This window comes from Neoarius graeffei, chromosome 23, assembly GCF_027579695.1.
Source record: "Neoarius graeffei isolate fNeoGra1 chromosome 23, fNeoGra1.pri, whole genome shotgun sequence".
Lineage (NCBI taxonomy): Eukaryota > Metazoa > Chordata > Actinopteri > Siluriformes > Ariidae > Neoarius > Neoarius graeffei.
Window position 1 is genome coordinate 11,992,877 of NC_083591.1, and position 24,580 is coordinate 12,017,456.

At 42.2% G+C, this 24,580-nt stretch overlaps 1 protein-coding gene across 1 annotated transcript; it reads left to right on the forward strand.

The window, feature by feature from the left end:
* The first annotated feature begins 8,841 nt into the window (after positions 1–8,841).
* On the forward strand, positions 8,842–9,774 carry LOC132871155 (succinate receptor 1-like). Its single transcript, XM_060905263.1, has one exon. The coding sequence runs from the start codon at positions 8,896–8,898 to the stop codon at positions 9,772–9,774; it is 879 nt and encodes a 292-aa protein (XP_060761246.1). The 5' UTR covers positions 8,842–8,895.
* Positions 9,775–24,580: the final 14,806 nt, after the last annotated feature.

The following is a 24,580-nucleotide window of genomic DNA, read 5'->3' on the forward strand; positions in this document are numbered from 1 at the left end:
GTTAGGTGGATTGCTCACAGGTTGAAGATGTACTGAACTTCATTTCTGGGCATTGACCCATCCTCCCAGTTTTCTTTAATCACATTTCAAATGCCCCAGTGCTTCTGTCATATAATAATTCAAATGGGGAAAACCCAGTGGAGGCTGGGGGAACCTCCTGTACTGCAAATAATAGGGCTTCCAACCATTTATCCCAATTTTGGTTATCATTGTGCACAAACTTACAAATCATATTCTTAAGCATTCTTTTAAAGCACTCCACTTACACGCATAGACACTAACATATTTACAGATGATGAAAGCTGGGATATTGGACTATCACATAGTCCACAAGAACTAATATGAAGTGATAGCCTCATCCTGACCTGTCTATTGGTCTGATGACATCCATGGCAATTCTTTCAAAGACAATCTAGATAAGAAGGAGAGGGCATAAGGAGATAAGAAGGAGAGGGTGTTTGACATGGCTGGTGGGTACACCAGCTGACATTTGCAGCAAAATGCACACAATCTTCCTATATCACTGCAAAGCCATGCCAATAAACACAAGCTATTAACCTGGCTAGTGCTTTATCTACCCCAAAATGCCCTGCCATGGGGTTCTCATAAGCAATGTGGAAAAACATTTCCCTGTGGCTATTTAGTACCAACAGTTGGATTACTGATTCTGTTGCCTGAGTACCTTGGCTCACTCTGTATAAACAGTCCTTAATACTAGTAAAAAGGGGAACATGTTAGAGCTGCCCCAGCCTGTCTACTCTGCCCATCTAATGATACAACCTGATCAAATGCATTCTTCAAAGTATTGTCATGGAGCTGCTCCAAAAAAAAATATCCAGCTTTGAGGAGAGGAGGTGTGGCCTCATCAACTAGAGGTATTGCCATCTCACTGTTCACTCTGCCTGGTCCGTGCCATGTGACAAACCAAGAATGATGGCCAAGGTAGCATGAACCTCATACCATATTTCTTGCCAAGTATTTTCCAGGTTGCGACAGACAGCAGCAATTGTGTCCAATGCAGTAGCCGGGTTGGTCCAATGTAGTAGCCAAGTTTTGTAAATGGGCAGGAAGGCGCACCCTGTCTCTGTGTCCAGGCACACAGACATGTGATCTTCTGCCAGATAGATGACATCTGTGAACATCTGGTGGCATTGTACCCATTCCCACCTTTCAGCCAGCAGTTGGAAGATAATCTGTTCTAATGGTACCCTTTTCATGACCTTCTCTGAATGGGCAGGGTGCAGTCTCAGACAGCAGTTGAAGGAGTTGAGGAATCATGGGAAATATATAAACAGGCAGTCCCTCTCTCCTAACAGAATGGATCAGAATTGCAGTTTACATTCCTCTGGCAACAGCTCAACCTGCTCGAGCATGGATGTCGACACAGTTGTATAATCTAGTTGGCTCTTTGGTGGCATGCTGCAGACTGCCAGGTCAATCAAAATGGTTTGATTCCATTGTCTCCACTTTCTCTTTGGTCATCCACATGCTGAGCCAGTATCCCTAAACATCTCCAGGTATGCAGACTCATGATATTGTTGCTCCTGCCTTGGCATGAGAGACTAGAAAACCTGGGTAAAAGGATTGGACTCCATGTCTCTGTGGCATCTTTCTCTGAGCTCTTGCTCAGGTTTTAGTACCAGTGTGACAAATGATAGTGGACATAATTCAAGAACATAGTGGACTCAGGATGAGATTTCACTGAGTTTTTATTTATGTCTCATTATGTAGCACAGGATTATAAGAAAATCAACCAACCAACCAGCCAAACAAACAAAAACCACAGAGAAATCAAGGCTTGGCTGCTCGAGACAACAGCTTGATAAGCCAAAAAAAAAAAAAAAGCAATAGGTATGTAATGTTAATTGCCCATTGACCTCCTGCTGCATGTACTTCAATAAAATACAAACCACATTTCGAGAAAAGTTGGGATATTTTCCAGAATGCAGTAAAAACAAAAATCTTTTATTTATAAATTTGTGTGAGCCTTTATTTAACTGACAAAAGTACAAAGAAAATAAGTTTTCAATAGTTTTACTGACCAACTTAATTGTATTTTATAAAAATATAAACAAAGTTAGAATTTGGTGCCTGCAACACACTCAAAAAAGTTGAGATAGAGGCAGTATTACCATTGTATTACATCACCTTTTGTTATAATAACAGTTTTAATTATGGATACTGATTGTTGCAGTTTTGCAATTGGAATTTTTGTCCATTCTTACTTGACACAAGATTTCAGCTGCTCAATAGTCCAAGGTTGCTCTTGTCTGATTCTCTTCTTGTATGATGCACCATACATGCTCAATAGGAGACAGATCTGGACTGGCAACAGGTCAGTGAAGCACACACACACACACACACACACACACACACACACACACACACACACACACTTTGTCTACAAAGCCATGCTGTTGTAGCCCATGCAGTATGAGGCCTGGCATTGTCCTGCTCAAATAAGCATAGATTTCCAGGGAATAGATGTTGCCTTGATGAATATGTCTCGCTAAAATCCCAATATTTACCAAATATATCAATGGTACCTTCACACTCATGCAACTCACCCATGCCATGGGCACTGATGCATCCCTGTACGATCACAGATTCCGGCTTTTGCACCTTTCTCTGATAACAATCCTGATGGTTGCATTCACCTTTGGCACGGAGAACTTAACATCCGGTTTTGCCAAAAACAAGCTGAAATGTGCACTTATCTGACCACAGCACACATTTCAACTGTCTTTTGGTTGATCTGAGATTAGTTTGGGCCCAGAGAAATCGGTGATGTTTCTGCATATAATTCATGAATGGCTTCCTCATTGCATAATACAGTTTCAGGTTGCATTTCTGGATGCAGTAGTGGACTCTGTTAAGTGCCAACAGTTTTCGGAAGTACTTCCAAGCCCATGTGACTATATTTGTCACATTAGCATGACAGTTTTTCAGGCAGTGCCACCTGAGGGCTCGAAGGTCATGCACATTCACCAGTGGTTTCCAACCTTGCCCTTTACGCATTGAGGTGTCTCCGAATTCCCTCAATCTTTTCACAATTTTATGTACTGTAGATTTTGAAAGCCCTAAAAGTTTTTGTTGGGAAATGTTATTTCTGAATTGACTAGAAATTCTCTCATGAATTTGGAACAAAGAAGTGAGCCATGACCCATTCTTGCTCGCAAAGGCTGAACCTTTGGTGCATGCTCCTTTTGTACCCAATTAAACTGCTTCTTGTAGAACTTTCAAAATGGTGTTACTTGAATATCTGATAAACTTTTCAGTCTTATTTTGCCTCTCTCCCAACTTTTTTTGAGTAGACTGCAGGCATCAAATTCTAACTTCGTTCATATTTACAAAATACAATTAAGTTGGACAGTAAAGCTATTGAAAAACTTTTCTTTATCCTTTTGTCAGTTAAATAAAGATTCATGTGAATTAATAAATCACAGATTTTTGTTTATTTTGCATTTTGGGAAATATCCCAACTTTTCTTGAAATGGGGTTAGTATTTTTGTTACTGAAAAGCTGTCGTTGTGGCCTTTCCACTGCTCCACTGCAGCTAATGTCCAAAACTGGTGACCATATTTAGAACGCTATCAAATAGCACAATGTTCTCATCAACTGCTTGACAAACTCTAGTCTCCTGTTCTGAGCCTTCCTCCATTCTGATAGTGTAACATTTCCTGCCAGCAGTCAGTTTTGTTAATGGAAATTTATTAATATTCATTATTATGTTATTATAATGCATATTATTAATATGCCTTATTATTATTACGGGACTAAAACCACAGCTCTAATAAGCTATTTTTAGTAATTCTAAATATTGAATTCTCATTTGAACATCAAGAACATCTCAAAGATATCTATAATATTATTACAGGTTATACTTATAATCATTGATCTTACTATTGCTTTCAATATGACTAATTATTTCTTGCCCTAATCTTATTTTTATGAGAAAAATGCAATCACAGATTACATTCATACTGAAGATACATAAAGACATAGGTCTTTATGACTAAAAACTCCAGGTCCACATATCCACAATTCAATTTTGACTAGTTTTAACAAAAAAAAAAGTATATATATATATATATATATATATATATATATATATATATATATATATATATATATATATATATATATATTTTGTTAAAACTAGTCAAAATATATATATATATATATAAAATTATTTATATTATAAATATAAATTATATAAATATAAATTAATTATAAATATATATATAAATTATTAATTGTAGCACCAGTCAAAAAGTATTTGCCCCTTCATGAATTCTTCTATTTCTGCATATTTTCACCATTAATTTTTTAGATCTTCATACAAAATGTAACATAATATAAGACAACTAAATAAACAGAAATGCAGAATTTAAATGGTCATTTTTTTTGAAGGACATGTATCCAACACCAACAGGCCCTGTGTGAAGACCCATTTGCCCTCTTACTTATACAATCAACCAATAGACCAAATTTAATTGACAACTGGATGTAATTATACTCAACCCACCCAGGCTTGATTACTGCCAATCATGTTAGAGCTAAACATTACAAAAATAGAACATTTCTGGAATTGTGGATTAAGCTCAACAAGCTGGACACTATACTATTGTCAAAAGAAATTCCAGACAAGATGACTTAGACATTGATTTAAATATGTCAATCTGGATGAGTTACCAAGAAATTTCTAAGACTTTGGGACACTAGCAAACCAGATCCATTATCTTCAAATAGAGAAAACATGGAATGCAGTGAATCTTCTAGAAGAGGCTGACCTAAAAAAAATTACTCCAACAGTTCATTGACAATTCATCCAGTCAGTCACAAATCCCAGACAAACATTGAAGGAACTGCAAGCCTTATCTCAGATAAGCTAAGTGCTCATGATTCCACCAGTAGAAAGTTTAGAGACTGAGGAAAAATGGTATTGATGGGAGAGTTGCAAGGCAAAAACCACTGCTAACTAACAGGAACATCGTGGCTCATTTCACATTTGCCAGAAAACACCTTGATGGCCCCCAAGTATTTTGGGAAAATGTTCTGCAGACTGATCAGAGAAAAATGGAACTTGGAGTAATGGTTCCCATTGCATACTGAAAGGCTGACACAACATTCAATAATAAGACTATTATAACAACAGTCAAGCATGCTATTGGTCATGTGATGGTACGTGGACGATCTGCTGCTTTAGGACCTGGTCGACTTGCCATAATTGATGGAACCAAGAATTCTGTTCTCAGCCAGAAAATCCTGAAGCAGAATATTTGGTCATCAATTGGTGAGCTGAATCAATAAGCATTTGGGTTTTGCAGTAAGACAATGATTCAAAACACAAGAGCAAGTCATCAAAATGATACAAAGGAAACAAAATTATGATAAGTCAAAGTCCAGACTGGAACACCATTAAGATGGTATGGCAGGATCTTAAATGAGTAGTCCATGCTCAAATGTGCAATGTGGCTGAATTAAAAAAATAATGCAGAGAAGAGTGGGCCTCAGTTCCTCCACAGCAATGTGAAAGATGAATCACCAGTGATTGGAAGTATTTAGTTGCAGTTATTGCTGCTAAAGGTGGCACATACAGTGTATTTTAGATATAGGTGAAATAGGGGGTGATCAGATGTGCAGCTTGTGAACAGGCAAGGCAGGCAACTGCTTGGGGCCCCCTGGCCCAGGGGCCCCCCAAGAGTTGGGGCCCAAGGGCTTATTTATTTTATTTTTTATTGTTTTTATTGTTTTATTGTTCTTTACCATTGTATTGTCACATTTGGAATTTAAAAAACTTTGGTTTCATACATTTTTCGTTGGTGTCAGATTATTTATAACATATTGGTGATGAACACTGGTCAGAAGGGCCCCCTGGAAATTTTTGCTTGGGGCCACAATAGACTCTAGAATGGCCTCTGGGGTGATAAGTATTGCATAACCTTTTTCTTTCAAGAAATGAATTGATCATTTAAAAACTATAATGTTTCCTCATATTCTCCATTTTGGTATAGTAATTTTGTATGAGGACCAGAAAACATATAGTATGATAATTTAGTTGCATTATGGATATGAGGAAATAGAAGTACAACTTGTCGAATGTGAGTTTTAGACATTTTTATTGTGAATAATGAATTGTGTAATCTGACATTGACATTATGACCATTAAAACCTTGGTTATGAGGAATAGTCATAGAGATATTTTATGCAAAATTAGATTTGCCATAGGAGTGTGGTGGTAAACTGTAGGAGTTGGAAAATGGCACCAGGGTCTGGTGTCCTAAAGGTGCCAGGTGAATGATCTCTCTGGCAATGCTGGCTTCATGATTTTGAAACAATAGTACAGCTGAGATCAAGGCTTAATGTACAAGACACTCGCAAAAACTCCATCAAATAATGTTGAGTCAACAAAACTCATCACCGCTCCATCTGCATCTCAACAAACGTCATAGGTTTGACAATACGTCAGTGAACAGGAATGAAAGACAGACACAGAAGCAGACAAAGAAAGAAGAAAAGCAACAAAGTGATCATTGCATCAGATTGCATCAGTGTGTCATTGCATCAGATCTCTGGTTAGAAAAATACCAAATAAATACAGTGTACACTTTATACTTAATGATGATGTGCTACAAATGGGCGGTGCAGTGATTTTTAGAATAAGGGACCCTGAAAAGCTGATTTCACACTCCCAAAGCCAACAGATCAAAGAGCGCAATGGTAAGAATGCTTCAAATATACTATACTTATTTTGAAAAAGATCATGTGTCTACATATGTTAAGTACCAGTAATGCCAGAGGTTATTTTAGAGTCATGAAATTTTTTTCCTTCATTTTTTTTTATTTACAAAAAATATAATATTTGAAAAGACATGCTAATTGTGGTTAAAGAAGTGCTTACACTAAGAAATTAAAGTTAATTAAAGTCATTTTTTCTTAAACAAGTATGGATTATACATTACTGTTATGTTTATCCATCGAATGCATTAGTTTGATTTTATATAAATCTACTATCAGAAAGTTTTGTTCACACTTCTGTTGATAGCTCAAGGGTTCTTAAACAAAACGGTTCTGCTTGAAGTCCTTTCTGATAGGGAAACACTCTGTTGTAGAGTTCAGTGTAGAATATTTAAGCATTCACCCAGAGAGACAACTCTAGGTTTCTTAAAGTTTCTTCATTTTCTCGGAGCACAGCCACAGGTAAGTTATATTTTATTTGTCAGATTATTGATAACGTATCTAAGTACTTGCAAATTAAGTAACCAAATCTATTGATTTGGTCTTTTAAGCTGTGTTAAAGTGAAATATCATCTTTTTTTAAAACAAATCAGAAAAACAAAACAATAAAACACAAAAACCAAAAAGTGGACTGGCAGATTTTTTTTTATGAATAAAACTGAAATATGACATTTAAACAAGCATTCAGATCCTTTATATCCTGTGCAGTCTGTAACATGAAATAAGGAGGAAGTAAAGGCATATTAATTTTGCAATCTTGTTTAGTGATATTAAACTTTTAAACAATTTCTTTATAAAGAGGTATAACAGACAAAAGTCTAATATGTTTTATGCAAATAATTTTTAAAATGTTTTACATAAAACTCATCATTATTATCATGATTAATCCCCTGTGTGAAATTAACTCTTGCATGTGTATAATCTCTGTCTACAACCTACAGAGAATTTGGGCTCTATTTTCATGGCCATGCCACACACAAAAACAAGGTTGTATATATATATATATTTTTAAACAATTTCTTTATAAAGAAGTATAACAGACAAAAGTCTAATAGGTTTTATGCAAATTTTTTAAAATGTTTTACAAGGTTGAGTATATATATATATATATATATATATATATATATATATATATATATATATATATATATATATATATATATATCTTTGTGAGCATTACTGCAGGTGTTATCGTGCTGCAAAGGGGATGGATTTCAGTGAATACATTACTAAGAGGTGTCCATTTGGTGAAATTACAGCAAGTGTGTGTGTGTGTGTGTGTGTGTGTGTGTGTGTGTGTGTGTGTGTGTGTGTGTGTGTGTGTGTGTGTGTGTGTGTGTGTTTTTTACAGTTTAGACTCCAAAACAAAAACAACTTATGAACCAATTCCAAATTCTCACTTTATACTTTTATCAATGCACTTGCTGACTCGTGGATCACTGCCTATATTTAAGTAGATCGGATTATATTACAAGGAACCAGGGTTGAAAGAATTATTATTATTATTATTATTATTATTATTATTATAATTAAAGCGCCACACCTGAGTATCTAAATAATCTGCTTCACACTGAATTATTTTGGCATCATATTGTCCAAGCAGGCCTAATGGAAACAAAGCATCTGGGAGGTCAAGAGATTGAACGTGGAAGTTTAGGCTTTTATGGGACATCTCAGCTGGTGTGGATTTAAAGGCTGGTTAAAATAAAATTTAAAATGAGACTTAAAAAAACAACCCTTCCATTTGAATTGCCATTTAGTAGCAATATAATCTTAGTATATATTTTTTATGATTATAATAGTGTTGTAATTCATTTGTATTTTGATGACAGTCTGTTTATGTTGAAGGACACAACCTGCTTCAGATTAGCACAGTGCTTTAATTCATGACCACAAAAATAGCATGAAGTCTCAAGGGTGAGAATATTGGCCATTAATTAATTAATTAATAATAATAATAATAATAATAATAATAATAATAATAATAATAATAATAATAATAATGCACTAGCATTAACCAGCAAATTATGCTTGCATCAGCATGAAAATAGAGCCTGTTATGTGCAGTAATTATAAATACAATAATCTTTATGGCTGCAGGACAACTGTTCCAGTTACATCACTCCACTATTACAGAAGTCTTACCTCTCACCAATGTATGGTCTGGAATTTGCCATTGGCTTCATCGGAAACATAGTAGTGGTCCTCGGCTATATCTTTTGCCTCCCTACTTGGAAGTCCACAAATGTGTACCTGTTTAACCTGTCTGTGTCTGACCTCATCTTCCTGTGCACTTTACCTGAACTATCCTACAATTACGCTTACAACCAGAAGAAATTCAATTCTGCGCTGTGCATGTTTAATCGCTACATCCTCTTTGTGAACTTGTACTCCAGCATCCTTTTCATGATGTGGGTAAGTGTGGACCGGTACTTGTTGCTGTGTCACCCACAGCGTGAACACATCCTGTTGACTCTGAAGGCCGCAGTGTGTATCACCATCTTGAACTGGATCTGGGTGAATGCTCAAATTGCTCCTCTCATCGTCTTCATTATCCAGGACTTGGATCAAAATGGCTGGACAGTGTGTCGTGATTTTGCAAGCCTGGGAGATGCCAAAGTTCTTCTGACCTACAGCGTAGTGCTCACCATAACTGGATATGTGATGCCTTTGGTGGGTTTGTTTCTGTCATCACAACGGATGGTTTCTGTACTGACAAAAAGGGAAGAGGTGCTTGGAACATCATTCCAAAGGCCAGTAAGAATTGTAAGGGTCGCAGCAATCTTGTTTCTGGTGTTCTACACACCCATCCATATAATGAGGAATGTGCGTGTTGCATCACGGCTTCCTAACCTAAATTTTTCACGGTGTAGCATGGACTATATTAATGCAGTTTACATAGTGACACGGCCAATTGGATTTGCTAACAGTGCCATCAACCCTGTGTTTTACTTTCTCATGACAGACAGCTTTAAAGAAGTACTGCAGGACAAGTGGAGGAAGCTTAAAAGGATAATAATGACTAAATCTTAAGCATGTTTGACCTATGAAGCAAAGACAGCACTGATAACAATTGACTTTAACTTTCAAATCTTAGTGTGGCTTTCAAAGCAAAGACAGCACTGATAACAATTGACTTTAACTTTCAAATCTTAGTGTGGCTTTCAAAGCAAAGACAGCACTGATAACAATTGACTTTAACTTTCAAATCTTAGTGTGGCTTTCAAAGCAAAGACAGCACTGATAACAATTGACTTTAACTTTCAAATCTTAGTGTGGCTTTCAAAGCAAAGACAGCACTGATAACAATTGACTTTAACTTTCAAATCTTAGTGTGGCTTTCAAATCTCTCTGTGGTGTACATTTATACACAGTTGCTATCTATCTATCTATCTATCTATCTATCTATCTATCTATCTATCTATCTATCTATCTATCTATCTGTCTATCCGTCTGTTCGTCTGTTCGTCTGTCTATTGCTCCTGTCTTCCTTCCTTAAATAAGTTATTTAAGTTATTTAAATAATTTAACAAGTAAAATGATAAGACTGAAACAATGAAATACACTCAGTGGCCACTTTAAAGACCAGGTAATGTTTTTCCAGTCTTTATCAATCCAGTATAAATGAGCCTATGCCTCAAGATTCAGTGAGTTGTTGTGAGTTTTTTTTTTTAGATGCTTTTCTCCACACCATATTTGTAAGGAGTGTTCGTTTCAGTTACTACAGTCATCAGCTTGAACCAGCCTGGACATTCTCTCCTGATCTTTTTCATCATGAAAGTGTATTCCAGATCTGCTCCTCACTAAATTTTTTTTTCACCATTCTGTATAAAGTCTGGAGACTCTTATGAGTAAAATTCCCAGGAGATAAGCAGTTGCTGAAGAGCTCGAATCAGCCTGTCTAGCACCAACAACCATACCATAGTCAACATCACTGAGGTCACATTTTCCCCTGGTTTGACATGAACATTAACTGAAGCTCTTGACTTGTATCTGCATGATAGCATACATTGTGCTGCTAATAAAGTGGCCAGGAAGTATGTATACACATAATTCCAAATGCAGTTGATCAGTCAGAACAAATTTGTTGTGTGAAGGTTGCTTCTTTACTGGAGTTATTAAGCTGTGTCCCCAAATTAGGTACATTTTGAAATTTGGCAAAACTATTCCTTAATAATAGTGGCATTAATTTACAGATTATAATTCACAACACCAGTAATATATATATATATATATATATATATATATATAGGGGCGGCACGGTGGTGTAGTGGTTAGCGCTGTCGCCTCACAGCAAGAAGGTCCTGGGTTCGAGCCCCGGGGCCGGCGAGGGCCTTTCTGTGCGGAGTTTGCATGTTATCCCCGTGTCCGCGTGGGTTTCCTCCGGGTGCTCCGGTTTCCCCCACAGTCCAAAGACATGCAGGTTAGGTTAACCGGTGACTCTAAATTGACCGTAGGTGTGAATGGTTGTCTGTGTCTATGTGTCAGCCCTGTGATGACCTGGCGACTTGTCCAGGGTGTACCCCGCCTTTCGCCCGTAGTCAGCTGGGATAGGCTCCAGCTTGCCTGCGACCCTGTAGAAGGATAAAGCGGCTAGAGATAATGAGATGAGATGAGATATATATATATAATATTCTGAAATTTGTAAAACGTTTTTGTCTTGTGACATATACATTTTATTCTATAACTTATTTGAAACAAATCCTGGTACTTGGTAAATTTAGATATTTTCAACTAGTCAACAAAGTTAATTATAAAATTGTAAAATAGTTATTTACAGACTTGTGCCTTTAGGGGGAGAAATTGTCTCAGTAATAAAATATTATTATTCTGCTTGAAAGCCTGTTATTACTATTAAATAATTATGAATAAAAATCAGAGCTTCTGGAATGTTATTGTGTGTTTCCTTGCAGTTATTTGATTTATTTTGTTGTATTTAACTGATTCATTTTTCAAGATTCTCATTAACATACTCATTAATAAGACTGGTCTTATTTTCACTCTAATCTTGCACAAAAAGTAATAAGTACTACTAATAAATAAAGCCTGGAAGGACAACCAGTAAACAGTAAAATTATGACAGAGTTCAAAGGGATTACATGTGGAGTAAAATTTGCAGTTAACCCAAACAGAAGTTCAGGACTTGACCTTGTTGACGTTTCTGTCAGCCACATAATATTTCACACATTTTACCCCTTTGTCCCTTCCTTGAGTTTGCAGTTCTACTAACTGTCATTTTTCTCAATACATGTGGAAATACATATATAGATACATGTGCTTGTTATTCATTAACTAGCTCTCAACTGTTTCTTCCTTGCTTCCCTCCCCTTCAGTAAAAATTTCTCTGTCGGCCTTTTATGGTCACTGCATAAGGCACTGGCGCTAAAACAGCTCATTCCATTGCTGGTATTCTGATGATTTGTAATTCTTGGAAGCTGGAAACTGAGGCTTCAGTCATGGCAGTACAACAGGTGGAGTACCAAAGCAGGGTATTCAGATCCTCAGAGTGTCTGTCAAGTACATGACCACCGTAAAAATCTATTAGATTTTACTAGCCATGCACACAGTAAACTGGGATAGTCCTTCAACTAGTTCTACCTTTACACTATCAGCTAAGAAAAGAAGACTGTAAATGGTAAGTACACACAATAATAATCCCCATAAACAGTACACAAGTGATAATCCTCCAGAAATTTAAAGAATGATGACTACAAATCAGTTTTCCTAATTATTTGATACAACTTAAAATAAGATGAGAAAATAAGTGTTATCTAAATTAAATTGATAACTTTGACAAGAGCAACTTTTTAATATATTTTTTAAATTTTCATTTCCAAGTAATAATGCTCTACAAAGTCTGTGGCTGCAATCTTGTCATATTGATTTTGGGGTTTAATCATCCAAAACATCTGTATGCTGCAAAAACTATTTGCATTTTGCCAGAAAATCTCATATGGTACTCAAACCTTAAGTACAGTGCTATATAAATTGGACAAATAAATAAACAAACAAAAATAGATAAAATGGAACAGCATATGTTCGATAAAGGCCTCTCATAACCACCAGCTCGAAGCTGCCCTACAGTGTTCACTGTATGTCACTGCAGACTGTTTCCATATTTGTTTGATATACCACATAAAAGGTTTTGGTTTTGGTTGTGCTGAGCAGCGTTGTTGTAGATGGGAAAAAAAAACATAAAAGCAAAGCCTGAGTAGATGGCTTGACAATGCAAAGCATGAACATTATTTTATGCACATTTCTGTGTTTGTGTGTGTGGTCTGTCATAGCCTGTTTTAGGCACAACTGTGACAATTCAGTTATAATTGGGTGAGCAGAGATTATGTCAGCAGGCTTTAAGCGAAGGAGAGATGGAGATCATTTGAATAAAGACACATGTAAAATGATTTCTGAGTGCATGGGAAATGGTGCTGTGGTTCACATCAACTATCCTAATGACCTGGCATGACTTACTGTAGACTGTGGTATTATAGAAAGCAGGATGTGGTTTAACCTAAATGTGTGGAAGTGTTCCACGATAGTTTGACACAGTATCCATCAGGATTAAAAGGTTGACTTGAGAAGCCTTCAGAAGATCAGAAAAAAACACCTGTGGCAGTTTGGAAAACCACCCTCAAAGCACAAACACTGAACAGGCCACCCACCTCTACAATGAAGATAGTCTTGAGAATCAATATCACATCACATTGTACTGTGGGATTGATCTCTCGTATTTTCGGTATAGGCTCGGCATTATCTGCTCCATATATAAACACTGAATGTAAGCAGTGTATTTTGGTTTGGTTTTGACTGATAAACAGTGCATGTATAGGGAGATCTTCACTTTTAAATCTTTAAATGCTCCACATAAATTTTCAATTTTATATGAATGAAATACCTATGGAAGATCCAAAAGTGTGAAATTGAGAAAGAACCCCCCTCCCCCCCCCAAACAAACTGCTCTAACAATCAGGGTGGCTTGACAGTATTTTTTTTCTTTCTTTCTGTTATAGCAGTCTAAAAATCACTTGAATTCCCCAATAAATGAGTCCATGTTCAACGACGATTTACAGATTAACAATGTCAGAGTTTGAGGAAGTAAGCTTTACAAATGTGCTTTTTGTTCCAGATATTTGTACTTGCAGATACTGAACCAGAGACTGGGAATCGAATGGTGCAGCTATTATTATGTGCAGAAATGTTCATTTTTAGTTGGGAATGCATGTGATTTGTGGTCAAAAGGGGCAAAACATCTCATTTTTAGTGGACAAGATAATTTTCTGTTGCTATCTATGCAGTATGGTTAGAGTATACAACTAAGTGCTAAGAGGGAAACCACAGTGAGTGGTGCTGTGAAGAGAATCAGATATGCTCTGTCAAAGTACAAAGGTAAGCTGCTATGAAATGAGCTGGGATATATTTTTGGTTTTCAAGGAAATGGTAAATCCTGATTTCCTGGGCAGGAGCCTAAAAAGGGACAAGCTCCCCACTCTGCCACATGTGAACCAATGCAGCCTGGACTGCCCTGCCCTACAACCCAACACATGCAAAAAATATATATAATATAATATAATATAATATAATATAATATAATATAATATAATATAATATAATATAATATAATATAATATAATATGTCTGTGTCTATGTGTCAGCCCTGTGATGACCTGGCGACTTGTCCAGGGTGTACCCCGCCTTTCGCCCGTAGTCAGCTGGGATAGGCTCCAGCTTGCCTGCGACCCTGTAGAAGGATAAAGCGGCTAGAGATAATGAGATGAGATGAGATGAGATAATATGTCTGTGTCTATGTGTCAGCCCTGTGATGACCTGGCGACTTGTCCAGGGTGTACCCCGCCTTTCGCCCGTAGTCAGCTGGGATAGGCTCCGGCTTGCCTGCGACCCTGTAGAGGGATGAAGCGGCGAGAGATAATGAGATAATATAATATAATATAATATAATATAATATAATATAATATAATATAATATAATATAATATAATATAATATAATATAATTTTATTATGATAATATAATATAATATTTATTATGGCATGCCTTTCAGGAAATTAAGCTTTGAATATATTGAATGAAACTTTGAATATATTGAATGAAACCCTGAATATATGGAATGAAACTTTGAATATATGGAATGAAACCCTGAATATATGGAATGAAACTTTGAATATATGGAATGAAACCCTGAATATATGGAATGAAACTTTGTATTCTGCCCCCACTCCCACAGCTCAGCAGATAGACAACAGGTCCCAAGAAAAACTCTGACTCAGAGGAGAGTATTAGAGTATATTGAGAAACGCTGTAAAACTCGACAAACAAAATTTTACAAATTAGTTTTATATACAGAAAATACCATTATAGAAATATGCGTTAGCTTCCGGCTAATGTTAATGGCAAAATTAATGTACATGCTAATGCTAACATTTGCCGCGATCGGTGAATGCACAAACATAGATTTAGACTTAAACAGACTTTAATGATCCACGAGGGAAATGACTTTGTCACCATAGCTTCGTTGCACATAAAAGAAGTAAACACTAATAAAACCACAAGCATTCGCCAGAATGTTAACAATGTCTTTATTGTCTAAAATAGCCGCAACCAAATCCCGAGCCGACTGACTCATTTTTGCTGCAGGACGGCGGCAGTGCCTTCATGACGTCAGCCAAGTTTCATTCCATATATTCAGAGTTTCATTCCATATATTCAGAGTTTCATTCCATATATTCAAAGTTTCATTCCATATATTCAAAGATTGAAACTCTGAATATATTGAATGAAACTCTGAATATATGGAATGAAACTCTGAATATATGGAATGAAACTTGGCTGACGTCATGAAGGCACTGCCACCATCCTGCAGCAAAAATGAGTCAGTCGGATCAGGATTTGGTTGCGGCTATTTTAAACAATAAAGACATTATTAACATATAGGATAGATGGCCTGCTTTATTCTTCAAAGATCAAGTAAAACTTAACAAATTTGTGATTTTTTTAAAACTGCTATAGACCTACCTTCACAGGTTTGTATCCTGTGAGCTCATCCACTGTGTTTATTCATCAAACTTCTTGTCCATGTTGGTTTCTCTACTTAACAGATCAATGCAGAGTTTTTTCGCATCACAAACAAGTTATTGGGAACATTCAGAGCTGCTGTGGAGAAATATACCCCCCCCCCAAAAAAAAAACCTACTTCGGCTGTACCGTGCAAGTAAAGCATCCTTTGGAAAGGATAGGGAAGACATCCTGATGAAGCTTGATGATGAGGTATGATGTAGTTGGAATATTTAACTTTGCTCAGTCACAATTTTTGTTAAGCAAACTGTTTTGTCATATTTACTTAATGTTTTTTCCCCCCCTTTTGGTAGACCTCTGACATCCTCAGGCACCGCAAAAATGCTGCTCTTCAAGGACTTCCCATATTTCTCCATGAAGACCCCGAGAAACTTTTCAAACAATGTCTTGTAAGTATTGATTTGCATAAAACAGTAATCTTTTTTTTTCTTTTAACAGAAGTATGCAGAACCAGGGACAGATTTAGACTAAAAGGCCCTGAAGTTTTTTCCAAAATATGCTCACACAGCCACCTATACATGCGCGCACACACTCCTTGTTGACCATGATACTGTCTCACAATAGTAACGATGCCTGTCAAGGTTTCACATACACAATAGCCAAGGATAAAAGGAAGTTTATTTGTCATGCATATAGTTACTGGGTATAATGTGAAATGTGTCTTGTCAGCCTATTGTGCATGGGGGGGTAAAGTGCAAATAGTGCAGAATGGGAGGGATTTGTGGTGGTGGCTAAGGGATGCATAGGGATGGGTGATGAATGGTGTAGAGAATAAGACATCTCAGGTAAGACCAGATATCAACTACATTAATGGCGGGGCAAATTACAGTACTCACACATTAACAAGGAGCACCCAAGAGCAACAGGGGCAAGGATATGTACAACCCTGGCAGGATGTTTAGGAGGTATTTTAGTCCATTTCAGTTCAGCCATATTCTTTGGATGTCTGGTGTGAATGGTTTTCTATGCATCTCTACGGGTGATGATCATCAACCTGTTGGAAGGTTGATGAAACTTGGGGCTTATTTTCTTCTTGCAGTAATATAAAGTTGACCAGTACCTAGTGAAAAAATAAGTTTTATCAACCTTCCAAGAGGGTGATGACCATCACCCATAGAGATGCATATCATAGAAAACTATTCACACCAGAGAATATGGGTCGACTGAAAGAAGAAAAATTGACTAATACCTTCTAAACATCCTCTCAGGGTTGGCTTGAGTTTATTCCTGCCAAAGGAGGGTCAACATGTGATTGGTCTGAAGGGTTCACTTTTTTTCCTCACAGAACCTTTGGGATTTCATGGATGTTTTCAGTAATGACATGAAATACAAAGGTTTCTTGTGGTATTAGCTTCAGCACATTCTGTTGTCATACCGGTGAGTTACATGGAGATCAGATCAATTGGTTTAGAAAACCAGAATATTCTAAGGGGTTCACACACTTTCTACTGTGACTCTACAACTTGAAGTTGATGAACATTAGATATCAAGATGGATATTAGGGCACCAAATTTGGGTTCAGTTTTGACTTTTGAGACATGTAGTAATTTGCAGTGGTTACTGATATTTGATTCTGTATGGATATTCAGTGCTTTGATTGGGCTTAACTAAATGCAAGTTTTTGGAGAGCAAGACAAATTGGCCGTCTGATTGTTCTGGACTTCCAGAATGCACAGATTGCCAGTTGGCCCCTGTGAGGAAGATTTGCAAAACCACTGTGACTTGAAAATGACCTTTGAATGCTTTGTTCTCCAGGAAACTGATGCAGATGACATGGCTATCAAGGGCGTGGCTGTGGGCATTCTTTATGTTCTCGAGGACTGTTATGGAAAGATCCTCTAAGAAAGTGCAGGACATTGCTGTGATCTTGGAAGAGTAGTTTTACAGGACATCCCAGACACCCCCACAGCTCTAGCGTACCTTTTCGGCCTTCTTTACACCCTCAATATTTCCTACCCAAAGCCTCTCAAGTATACCTTTGATAGCTTGCAGAATGTGTTCATGGAAATTGGACCAAAATGCACACAGCTTGTGTGATTTCTGAAAAACACTCACTTTAAACCTTGGTAAAATGTGTGAATTTGAGGCAATATGGTGAAGTTAATTTAGATTCCTTTAGATAGCCCATACTGTTATATTGACAAAGAATGTTTGTTTTAAATGCTTTTAATGGCTTGTACAAATGCTTGAGAATTAAGGATACAATGTAAAACATGTTATTTGTGAGTGATGGTGCATGTGTTATTTAAGAGTGACGTTTGCACTTTACATTTTTTCTTTTATCTCAGGCCTCTTAATTCAGACCATACAGGGCCTTTTTTGTACTTTACATGTTTAACCTGTCTCAAGTGTACCTTTGATACCTTGCAGAATGTGTTCATGGAAATTGGACCAAAATGCACACAGCTTGTCTGATTTCTGAAAAACACTCACTTTAAACCTTGGTAAAATGTGTGAATTTGAGGCTATATGGTGAAGTTAATTTACCATTCGCCATTTATGGGGAAGTTCCTTTAGATAGCCCATTGTGGCAGCGGGGGCGTGGTCAAGCGCCGGTCTGTGACAGGAGGGCGGAGTCAGGGAAGGTAAGTGGCAGAATCATGACACCTGAGAACAATTAACCTGTGTTTGTGTGTGTCTTCCCAGTGACCGCGCCCTATTTAAGGAGGGAGAGTGAGAGCAGAGGAGGTGATCTCCGGACTAGACGCTGGCTGTGTGTGTGTCTAGCCAATATAACATTGTTCACTGAAAAGTGTGGCAATAAAGCCTTTTGCAAACCTGATCTCTGTCCTGCCGTCCTCAGTGCTCCACCCACACATAGGGATCCTTACAGTGGTGCCGAAACCCGGGACGTGGAGCACCAAACCAGCAGCCCCATGGAATCCTCCCCGTTCGCCGATCTGGTCCACGCCCTCGCCATGGCTCAGCAAAGCCAGCACCAGGCACTCGTCACGCTCTGAAAGGAGCAGGAGCAGCGCTTCGAAGCCCTGGTGCTGGCCCAGCAGGAAGATCGCGAGGCGTTCCAGCATCTCCTCGCGTCGGCGGGGTCCACCAGCACTCCGGCCGCGGGCCCGTCTCCCCTCATTGTCACCAAGATGGGCCCGCAGGACGACCCCGAGGCGTTCATCACGTTGTTCGAACAGGTCGCCGAAGCCTTGGGGTGGCCGATGGAGCAGCGCGCGGCGCGCCTCCTCCCCCTGCTCATGGGAGAGGCACAGCTGGCCGCGCTACAGCTCCCCGCCGACCGCCGGCTGTCCTACGCGGACCTCCGCCGGGCCGTCCTCCAGCGCGTGGGGCGCACACCGGAGCAACAACGCCAGCGCTTCCGCGCGCTGCGACTGGAGGAAGTCGGCCGGCCGTTTGCGTTCGGCCAGCAGCTCCGGGACGCCTGCTGGCGGTGGCTGAGGGCCAACAATCGCGACGCCGAGGGAATCGTTGACCAGCTGGTACTGGAACAGTTCGTCGCCCGCTTACCAGACAGAACCGCGGAGTGGGTCCAGTGCCACTGCCCGGCATCGCTGGATCAGGCAGTCGAGCTGGCGGAGGATCATCTGGCAGCTGTCCCGGCGGCAGGACAGCAGATGGCATCGTCTCTTCTCTCCTCTTCTCTCTCTCTCTCCCTCTCCTCCTGTGTCCCATCCTCGCCCCATTCCCCCACTGCGGAGGCGGGGGCCGGCTCCACCCCAGCCGGCCCGCCGCACCCGCGGTGCCCTCCCGTTTCTCCCTTCTGTGTCTGTCTCTCCCCCACCTCAGGTGAGTGAGCCCCAGATCACCGGTGCAGAGGGAAAGCCCGGGCCGGTTTGCTGGCGCTGCGGGGAGCCGGGCCACCTTCATCAGCAGTGCACAGCAATGGAAGTGGGCGCGGTGGTTCGGATCCCCAACGCGCCAGAGGCCGCCCTTGATCGGGCCGGAGCGTATCGCATACCGGTGAGTATCCAAGGGGCTACATATCAGGCATTGGTGGATTCTGGTTGTAATCAGACCTCAATTTGCCAAAGCCTGGTTCAAAACGAGGCATTGGGGGGAGCACAAGGGGTGAAGGTGTTGTGTGTACATGGGGATGTTCACAGCTACCCTTTGGTGTCGGTCCACATTATTTTCAGAGGGGAAAAATTTATAGTGAAGGCGGCGGTTAATCCTCGCCTTACCCACTCGTTAATTTTGGGGACTGATTGGCCGGGATTTCGGGGTTTAATGACACGCCTAGTAGAGAGTGGGTCCTGCCATTTGACAGGGGGAGGTCCCGGTGTCGCTTTGGCGGGAGCAGCTGTCACAGAGCCGTCTACGTCATCTCCGCGTCAGAGTGAGGAGCCGTCGGCTCCTCCTCTCTCTATTGGGGAATCCCTCACGGATTTCCCATTAGAGCAGTCGCGAGACGAGACTCTGTGGCATGCGTTTGACCAAGTGAGAGTAATCGATGGTCAAATGCTCCAGCCGAACGCCACCCCGTCCTTCCCCTACTTCGCGATTATGAAGGATAGATTATACCGAGTGACGCAGGACACTCAAACTAAAGAGCGAGTCACGCAGCTTTTAATTCCGAAAAGCCGCCGGGAATTGGTATTCCAGGCGGCTCACTTTAATCCCATGGCTGGACACTTGGGGCAGGATGAAACACTAGCCCGAATAATGGCCCGATTCTATTGGCCGGGGATTCGCGGCGATGTCCGTAGGTGGTGTATGGCATGCTGCGAATGCCAGTTAGTAAACCCAGCGGCCATTCCAAAAGCGCCTTTGCGCCCTCTACCGTTAATCGAGACCCCGTTTGAGAGAATTGGGATGGATCTCGTCGGGCCATTAGATCGGTCAGCACGAGGGTACCGCTTTATATTAGTTCTGGTGGACTATGCAACGCGATACCCAGAAGCCGTGCCTCTGCGCAATATCTCAGCACGCAGTATTGCAGAGGCACTCTTCTGCGTCATCTCCCGAGTTGGAATCCCAAAAGAGATTCTGACTGATCAAGGCACTACGTTTATGTCACAAACACTGCGCGAACTGTATGGGTTATTGGGGATTAAGCCGATCCGCACCAGCGTGTATCACCCACAAATGGACGGTTTGGTAGAACGATTCAACCGCACCCTCAAAAATATTATTAAGAAATTCGTAAGTGAGGACACACGTAATTGGGATAAGTGGCTCGAACCTTTGCTGTTCTCAGTGCAAGAGGTCCCCCAAGCCTCCATGGGGTTCTCCCCGTTCAAATTATTATATGGGCGTAAGCCGCGCGGCATCCTGGACGTGCTGCGGGAAAATTGGGAGGAGGGACCTTCACAAAGTAAGAATGAAATTCAGTACGTTATGGACCTGCGCGCAAAACTCCACACGCTCACCCACCTAACTCAGGAGAATTTGCGGCAGGCCCAGGAACGGCAAGCCCGCCTGTACAACAAGGGTACGTGCCTTAGAGAGTTCACTCCAGGAGATAAGGTACTCTTACTGTTGCCCACGTCGAGCTCCAAATTGATCGCCAAGTGGCAAGGACCCTTTAAGGTCACACGGCGAGTCGGGGATGTCGACTATGAGGTGAGGTGAACGGACAGGGGTGGGGCGCTACAGATTTACCACCTCAATCTGCTTAAACTCTGGAACGAGGAGGTCCCCATGGCGTTGGTGTCGGTAGTTCCGGAGAAGGCAGAGCTGGGGCCGGAGGTTCAAAAAGGAACATTGGCATCACGTACCTTTCCGGTCCCCTGTGGAGACCACCTCTCCCCGACCCAACTCACGGAGGTCGCCCAGTTGCAGACCGAGTTTTCAGATGTGTTCTTGCCCCTGCCCGGTCGCACTAACCTCATAGAGCACCACATAGAGACACCCCCAGGGGTGGTAGTGCGTAGTCGCCCTTACAGGCTACCCGAACACAAAAAAAAGGTGGTTCGGGAAGAATTTCAGACCATGCTCGAAATGGGCATCGTCGAGGAGTCCCACAGTGACTGGAGCAGCCCGGTGGTCTTGGTACCCAAGGCCGACGGGTCGGTCCGGTTCTGTGTGGACTATAGAAAAGTCAACGCGGTGTCTAAATTCGACGCATACCCAATGCCTCGTATTGATGAGCTGCTCAATCAACTCGGCACTGCTCGATTTTATTCGACACTGGATTTGACGAAGGGATATTGGCAGATCCCCTTGACTCCACTATCCCGAGAAAAAACGGCCTTTTCCACACCGTTTGGTTTACACCAATTCGTCACCCTTCCGTTTGGGCTGTTTGGGGTGCCCGCGACATTTCAGCGGCTGATGGACAGAGTCCTCCGCCCTCACGCCACGTATGCGGCAGCATATTTAGATGACATCATCATCTATAGCAATGACTGGCAGCGGCACCTCGAACATCTGAGGGCTGTCCTTAGGTCGCTGAGGCGAGCGGGGCTCACAGCCAACCCAAAGAAGTGTGCGATTGGGCGGGTGGAAGTACGGTACCTGGGCTTCCACTTGGGCAACGGGCAGGTGCGTCCCCAAATTAATAAGACGGCAGCAATTGCGGCCTGCCCGAGGCCCAAGACCAAAAAGGGGGTGAGACAGTTCCTGGGGCTGGCTGGCTATTATCGTAGGTTTATACCTAATTATTCGGACGTCACCAGCCCGCTGACTGATCTCACTAAAAAGGGGGCACCAGATCCGGTCCAGTGGACGGAGCAGTGCCAGCGGGCTTTCTCAGAGAAACCCTAACAGGGGCATAATGCCCCCGACAACATAGCTCCTAGGATCATTCAAGCACACAAACCCCTCCACCACAATAAGGTGGCAGTTCTAGGAGGGGAACCTCGGATCCAGGAGGAACAATGCGGTTTTCGTCCTGGTCGCGGAACACTGGACCAGCTCTATACCCTTCATAGGGTGCTCGAGGGTTCATGGGAGTTTGCCCAACCAGTCCACATGTGCTTTGTGGATCTGGAGAAGGCATTCGACCGTGTCCCCCGTGGTATTCTGTGGGGGGTGCTTCGGGAGTATGGGGTTCGGGGCTCTTTGCTAAGGGCTGTCCGGTCCCTGTACGAACGGAGCAGGAGTCTGGTTCGCATTGCCGGCAGTAAGTCAGACCTGTTCCCAGTGCATGTTGGACTCCGTCAGGGCTGCCCTTTGTCACCGGTTCTGTTCATAATTTTTATGGACAGAATTTCTAGGCGCAGCCAGGGGCCGGAAGGAATCCTGTTTGGGAACCACAGGATTTCATCTCTGCTTTTTGCGGATGATGTTGTCCTGTTGGCTTCTTCAAACCAGGACCTTCAGCATGCACTGGGGCGGTTTGCAGTCGAGTGTGAAGCGGCTGGGATGAGAATCAGCACCTCCAAGTCCGAGGCCATGGTTCTCGACCGGAAAAGGGTGGCTTGCCCTCTCCAGGTTGGTGGAGAAGTCCTGCCTCAAGTGGAGGAGTTTAAGTATCTCGGGATCTTGTTCACGAGTGAGGGAAGGATGGAGCGTGAGATCGACAGGCGGATCGGTGCAGCCTCCGCAGTGATGCGGTCGCTTTACCGGTCCGTCGTGGTGAAGAAGGAGCTGAGCCAAAAGGCGAAGCTCTCAATTTACCGGTCGATCTACGTTCCGACTCTCACCTATGGTCATGAGCTTTGGGTAATGACAGAAAGAACAAGATCGCGGATACAAGCGGCTGAAATGAGTTTCCTTCGCAGGGTGGCTGGGCGCTCCCTTAGAGATAGGGTGAGAAGCACAGTCACTCGGGAGGAGCTCGGAGTAGAGCCGCTGCTCCTCCACATCGAGAGGAACCAGCTGAGGTGGCTCGGGCATCTTTTTCGGATGCCTCCTGGACGCCTCCCTGGGGAGGTGTTCCAGGCATGTCCCCCCGGGAGGAGGCCCCGGGGAAGACCCAGGACACGCTGGAGGGACTATGTCTCTCGGCTGGCCTGGGAACGCCTCGGTGTTCTTCCCGAGGAGCTGGCCGAGGTGTCTGGGGAAAGGGAAGTTTGGGCTTCCATGCTTAGACTGCTGCCTCCGCGACCCGGTCCTGGATAAGCGGAAGAAGACGAGACGAGACGAGACAATTGCGGCCTGCCCGAGGCCCAAGACCAAAAAGGGGGTGAGACAGTTCCTGGGGCTGGCTGGCTATTATCGTAGGTTTATACCTAATTATTCGGACGTCACCAGCCCGCTGACTGATCTCACTAAAAAGGGGGCACCAGATCCGGTCCAGTGGACGGAGCAGTGCCAGCGGGCTTTCTCAGAGGTAAAGGCTGCACTGTGTGGGGGGCCACTTCTACACTCCCCTGACTTTTCTCTCCCCTTTATGTTGCAGACCGATGCGTCGGACAGAGGGCTGGGGGCGGTTTTGTCCCAGGAGGTGGAGGGGGAGGACCGCCCTGTCCTGTATATCAGCAGGAAGCTGTCGGTGCGTGAGGGGCGCTACAGCACCATCGAGAAAGAGTGTCTGGCCATCAAGTGGGCGGTTCTCGCCCTCCGGTACTACCTACTGGGGCGCCCTTTCACCCTCTGTTCGGACCACGCGCCCCTCCAGTGGCTCCACCGCATGAAAGATGCCAACGCGCGGATCACCCGTTGGTATCTGGCGCTCCAACCCTTTAATTTCAAGGTGGTCCACAGGCCGGGGGCGCAGATGGTCGTGGTGGACTTCCTCTCCCGTCAAGGGGGGGGGGGGGGAGTCGGCTGCAGGCCGGACGGCCGCCCGGCCTGAGTCGGGCGGTGGGGGTATGTGGCAGCGGGGGCGTGGTCAAGCGCCGGTCTGTGACAGGAGGGCGGAGTCAGGGAAGGTAAGTGGCAGAATCATGACACCTGAG